Source organism: Furipterus horrens, unplaced genomic scaffold (assembly GCF_987537825.1).
Source record: "Furipterus horrens unplaced genomic scaffold, mFurHor1.1.pri manual_scaffold_10, whole genome shotgun sequence".
Lineage (NCBI taxonomy): Eukaryota > Metazoa > Chordata > Mammalia > Chiroptera > Furipteridae > Furipterus > Furipterus horrens.
Genome location: NW_028327180.1, coordinates 88,158,459 through 88,164,458, shown reverse-complemented (window position 1 = coordinate 88,164,458; position 6,000 = coordinate 88,158,459). Strand labels below are relative to the sequence as shown.

Here is a 6,000-nt window from a genome sequence, read left to right as displayed (position 1 = left end):
CTTCCGTATAATCATTATTAATAACAGCAACACTTCACACTTGGACCAGTGGTTCTGCAACTTGAGCGTGAAGAATGTGTTAAAGCACAGATTGCTGGGCCCCACCCCCAGAGTTTCTGGTTCTGCAGGTCGGGGGTGGGGAAGGGTGCGGCGTACCCCAGCAGTCTAAGAGAAATCGTACCAACCGTAACACACCAACTCCTAGTTCAAACCACTCCGCGTGGCGCGCAGAGAACTACTAGTCCCGGCGTGCCCCACGCGCAGCAGGCGGAACCTCGGGCACTTCCGCTTCACGCAGCGCCTCTGCCCTCGCGTCTCGACGTGTCACCGGCGGCGCCGAGGCTGTGGCTCGAGAAGGAGCTGACCCGGGGAGTTCGAGGCGGCGGGCGGAGGCGACCCGGCCTGGATCTGCCCCGGCGCAGAAGTGATCGGGGTCCGTGGGGAGCAGGAGAGGGAGAAGGCGGCCCGGCCCGCGCGGGGCACGATGTTGAACATGTGGAAGGTGCGGGAGCTGGTGGACAAAGCGTAAGTATCGGGGGGGGGGGGCAGTTGTGGCCAAGGCCCACGTGGGGGAGGGTAAAGAAGGGGTAAGGGGAGCTGGCCCCGCGCACCGGGAGGGCCGCGTCACGCCCCCCGGTCCGGGCAGCCTCATCATGGCGACGGCCGGCTGTCTCCCCGGCCCCGATCCTCATCCTGATCGGCGAGGCTGGGAAGGGACTTTTCCTCGTTTCAAAACATCCTCTTAACCCCCATCGCTCCTGTCCAGGCCCTGCTCACTCTGTTCCTACCCACGAGCCCCTAGACGTAAACCCGTCGGTCAGGGAAGGGGGCGGGGTTGTCCTGAGCCGGGTCACTGCCCTGGCGGAGGACTGTCTTGGCCCCGGGCTGTGTGTGTTATTTGCCTCCTGGGATGCGCGAAGGTTTGAGGGTGGGGAACGCTGTGCACGGTCCCCTGTCTCCCTGCGGGTGTGGTGCAGAGTCCTTTAGCCCGATTGGGATAGAGTCTTCGCCTTGCTGGGCTTTCTTTCATTCCTGATGAACCAGAAGTGTTGGAATAGGTGGTAGGTGTAACAAGTGGCCACTGTGGTCAGGCTGAAGTTACGAGGAGACTCAAACTTTGTTTTTCTAACTCAGGTGAAAGTAGAACAGCTCAGAACTTTTTGTAATTCTTCCTGTTTCCTTTTCCACTGCACTTCGTTTTTAGAGGGCCACTTGTTTCACTTGGTTTAATTAACAAGTCATTAAGAAATTTCCCCTAAAGGAAAAAAAAATTCAGGTTTATATCCTGTTGATCTGCTTTTAACTTTCCTGACAGGTAAAATGACATACGTAGTTGATTTCCTTTGAGATTTAAGTGATAACTTTAGTGTCTTACCACACTAGGAAAACTTGAACATTTAAGTCGATTATATCAGATATAACAGTGCTTAAGTAAGGTCTTTCAGGCAGGAAATAAAGTTTAAGAATTTAATCAGTCTCTTTCTTTTGGGTTTTAGCGAGTATGCAGTAAGTGTGGGGACAGAAACAATTCATTTGTGCGCATGTCCCACCTAAAATTAGGAAATGTAGATGGCAAACTATTAGGCTCTCTTGGCACCAGAAAAAGGAATTCATGGTGGCTTGGATAATGGATCGGCTAGAACTCAGAGTTTGGCCGTATCTTCATATTTCTGTGCTACCAAGAAGGTAGTAGAGCAGGTAAGGAGCACAGGTTTCAGGAGCTGGTTCAAGACTGTAAGGGTGACAGTTCACCTCAGAGGGCCCCGGTGTTCTCCGGTGCACCATGAAAATGATGATAGATAATACCTACCGACCTTAGAATGCTAGAATGAAGGGCTAATGTGTTTAGATCATTATACTTCTGATAACTACAGCAACTGTTCTGCTTTGAGAGTGAGATAAACTTGGTTGAGAGAGAAGCCCCATCTTTGAAGCTATTTGCTTTACTAATTTTCCTTTATCAACTATTCATTTGACCATTAAGTCCTCAGACATTTATTTTGGGGCTTCTTTTGCTATTTATAAACTCTGCTTTTGCTTTCCAAAGATAAAATAAAACATTGCTTCTTCTCCAGATCCTGGTTCATTGGTTGTTTTTTCATCAGTAGTATAAAGACTAGGGTATTAGCATACGCAGTTTTTAAAAGTCCAGAAGTTTCTAAGCCGGAGGACAGCAGAAGAAAACCACCAAGAAACACCTTGTTATCTTAAAGGACTAAATTTGTGGTACTCAAAAAATATGAAGAGGCTCTAGATTTTTCAGGAGACAGAAATCAAGGCGATATTCCTCCTGCTGGTGTTTGGTGTCATTGTTTTTATCACCTGTGTTACTAATCCAGTGCTTTAGTTTAAATTTGCCACATAACTACTTGATAAGTAGTTATCAAGTCATCTAATAGAAGAGCTATTGTTGAAAAATAACTTCTCTCTTTGTAGTACTCAATTTACAGTGGAGACTTGAACCAAGTTATTCAAGAACTTGTAAGAATGTTGCCACCAAGGGCTTTTGAAAGTTTTCCTGGGTGTCTGACACGTGATATTAAGATTAGAACATGAGGTTATTTTACTGATGCATACTCAGGATTTAGTTTTCATCTTTCACTGGCAGGGGAGAAGAAATTCTTCCCCGGAAATGTAAGCCTCTTCAGACCCAGTACCTGTGGCACTGTCTACAGTGAGACTGCTCACCTTAAAATGCCATTAGAGGAGGGGACGTGGATTCCCAGAATGGCTGCTCTGGTTATCACGGGATAAAGTGATCAGGGAACTTGCAAATGAGGAAACAAAGATGTGATTAAGGGCCGCTCTTAGAGCTTAGAGTAGGGGAATGAGGTGTGCTTACATGATAGAAAGGGCATTGGTTTGGGGTTTTGGGGACCTCATTTCAGATTCTGACACTGCCTTTAGACTAGCCATATGTATGATTTGAGGCAGAATCACATGAATCTCCAGACCTTGGTTTCCTAATCTGTAAAATGAAGAGGTGGGCTAGAGTAGCAGTTTTTAACCTTTTTCATCCTGTGGCACACCAAAAAATACATTTTTGCTGATCTGACCAAAAAATAAAGAAGGTATAATTTTGATTCATTCACACTGGCCAGGTATTGGCTGTTTTCATTTCTTAATTTGATAATCTAAGGGAAAAGAGTCAGTGCCCTAACTAGGTAGTCAGGTACTGCATGTTTTAAAAATTCTTGTGGCACACTCGTTGAAAATCACTGGGCTGGAGTAAGACTTTTTCCAACTTCACTGTCTATTTGGAGACATGAATTTCCATCGGGAAAAAAATGGAACTAGTGTTTCATAATAACAGATCAGTTTTGGAAAGTCATTATCCTTTAGAGACAGATTGGTTAAAAAGGGACATTTTTTAAAATTTGTTTATTTATTTATTTATTTATTTATTGGGGGTGGCGGCCCCGCTCTGTAACAATTCCCCCCTCTCAAACTTAAGACCCTTTATAATCTTATAAAGGACAAAGGCAAAGGTCTCGTGCTCCTCTAGCTGCTTCAAGCTGGGCATGGGCGTCGTCCTACCTACCCTTGGGTCCAGAAATCCCTAATAAGAGTTGGGGTGGGGAGAGGAGGGTGGCCTTCCCACATGGGGAAGGATCCTGCAGAGTCCAGGTCAGTTGGCTGTCCCCGGACCAAGGCATGCTTGGTTTAACAGGCTGGCATCCTTGTTGTATTCTGGGGGCAACAGATTTGGCAACAGGGTTAAAAGGCATCATTAAAACCATAACCACTAGATGACAAAAGGCAGGGATTAATTTTTCAAAAAAAGGGACATTTTTTAAAAGAGTGTTAATCAGTAAATGTTATATTTATGATAAATGCTTTCTGCAGTAAATAAATGCAATCCATGACTCAGTAAAACTAGGACTTTTGTATATCCTTCCTCAGTGAGGTCTGCTTCAGAAAGGAAAATGTACTCTTTCAAACTGTTCCCTGGAGCTACTGTTTGATCCAGTGTGGTGGCAGTTCTTAAGTATAATGATATACTTCAAATACTGGCTTTGAGACCTGTAAGGCTTACGGAGAGTGGGGAGATATTTTCCACAATTGTGGCACTTCTTAGCAGTATTAAATAGCTCTGTTTTGCAGAACAGTGTGGAACTGAGGAAAAGCAGATAAAGCCACAGGTCAGCCAGCGCTTGGAGTACCAGTTTCCTCCCACTTGTACTCGGGTTGCAAATAGGCAGTTGTGGCAGGAACGGATAAGTGGCGCCACTCCTATCCACTAGGACTAGCTTAACCATTGCCATCCTGTGTCCTGCCTCCCTTTATTTGAGGCTGTAATAAAATTGGATACTTTTGTATTTAGTCACGCCATATGTGATATAAATTGAAAGTTGCTGCAGTTCTATTTTTCCTCCAGATTTTGGAACCAGGGTGACATTGGATAGTGGTAGATCAAAACTGCTACTTATGTTCAAGTCCGGCTCACTGTAAATCTGTCTCGTCAGTGGCTCTTACTCTTTTTATTATAGATGGTCCGTTTCAAGGTATTAAGCACAATTTGCGTTTTCCCCCAGTAAGTTGATTTTTGTTCATGTTATGTGCATGTTTTTAGTTCTGAAATGTTGGATAACGTAATAGTGCCTTAGAAACTACTGTTCTAATCACGCTGACCACAGAGGAAGAAACTTTTGCAACATATAGTATAGTCGTTATTTACTGGGTTAGTACTGTATTTTCTGAACTTGAGAGGTAAAATACCTGTTTTAAAAACCCTTGCTGTTACATATATGCCACACCTTTCTTGAACTTGTCATTTGTTTTGCTTTTCTTTCAATTTTCCTTATTTTTCCTATCTTACCAATAAATCTCTGTTCAGTTTGCTTCTTAGAACTTAAAAGCAAAGATGATTGTCAGCTTTCTAGTCTTCCCATGTCAACTTTTCTTTGAAGCAGTTGTAAATAATTATTATTGCAAAAACAATAAATTGATTATCCTTCCTTTCTTCTAACTAGACGGGAGCAGATTAATAAGAATTTAATTCCAGAGAAAGATGAGTTTTAATTTATCTTCTGCCAGCATTTCTTAAGGGTGATTTTCTGTAGCTTAATCTGTTGAGTCCTATTGTCAAGATGCTTTTAAGAAGCACTTAACTGCCTCGTGTTTCCCTGAACTGCTTAGTGTTAGTTTACAAGTAGTTTTTCATGTGTTTACTGATATATCTGCTGGAAGTCCTGGACCTTCTTAAGTACAACTTAGTAGTAATCCTAGTTTTTAAAGTATAACTCTACAGTTGAACCTTTTTCTATGCTCTTGTGTTATTTTTTTTTATTTCCAGTGTTTAGTATTTCCTCTAAAAAGAGTATAGGTAGTTTAAGTAACGTTTTTTTAATCTTTAAGAAATTTTATTGTCTTATCTTTTATGTTCATATCTAGACTCCATATCTAGTTGGATTTTATTTGTTAGCTTTTATTATTCAAATTTTCAAGTGCATGTATATCAGAAAATGGAGGGACTACTATCTGTGTACACATGATTAGCTTCAATTTGGCCAGTCTTGCTCCATCTGTACACCCCCACTCCATATTATTCTGAAGCAAATACCAGACACCATATCATTTCACCTATAACTCTCTAAAAGGTAAGGAGCCATCTTTTATTTAAATCACAATCACACTACCACTATAAAGTCTTTTTAAAAAAACGATGATTACTTAATATCCAATGTCCAGTCAGAATTCATTTCTTAATTGCCTCATAATTCCTTTTTCATGTTTCTGGCTAGTGGGTATATCTCTTGATTCTCTTAATCTATAGGTTCAACCTCTACCTTTCTTTCCCCTTGCAATTTATTTGTTGAAGAAATTTGGTTATTTGCCTTTCCCTCAGTCTGGATTTTGTTCATTGGACCCCCATGGAGTTATTAAATATTTATCTAACCTCTGTATTTCCTGTAAATTGATGATTGTATCTAGTTATTTTGATCAAATTGAAGTTCAAGTTTTTGAAGAGCAAAACTACCTTATAGATTCAAAATACAG

The 6,000-nt window shown here is 42.1% G+C and overlaps 1 protein-coding gene across 2 annotated transcripts in view; it reads left to right on the top strand.

Moving 5' to 3' along the window:
• The first annotated feature begins 283 nt into the window (after window positions 1-283).
• CLINT1 (clathrin interactor 1) overlaps window positions 284-6,000 on the top strand; it is a 54,409-nt gene continuing 48,692 nt past the window's right edge. For both annotated transcript variants that reach the window (XM_090288499.1, XM_090288498.1), the window contains exon 1: window positions 284-525. In XM_090288499.1, the coding sequence (XP_090144625.1) occupies window positions 485-525 (41 nt within the window). In that variant the 5' untranslated portion in view covers window positions 284-484. The remainder of the gene's footprint in view (window positions 526-6,000) is intronic.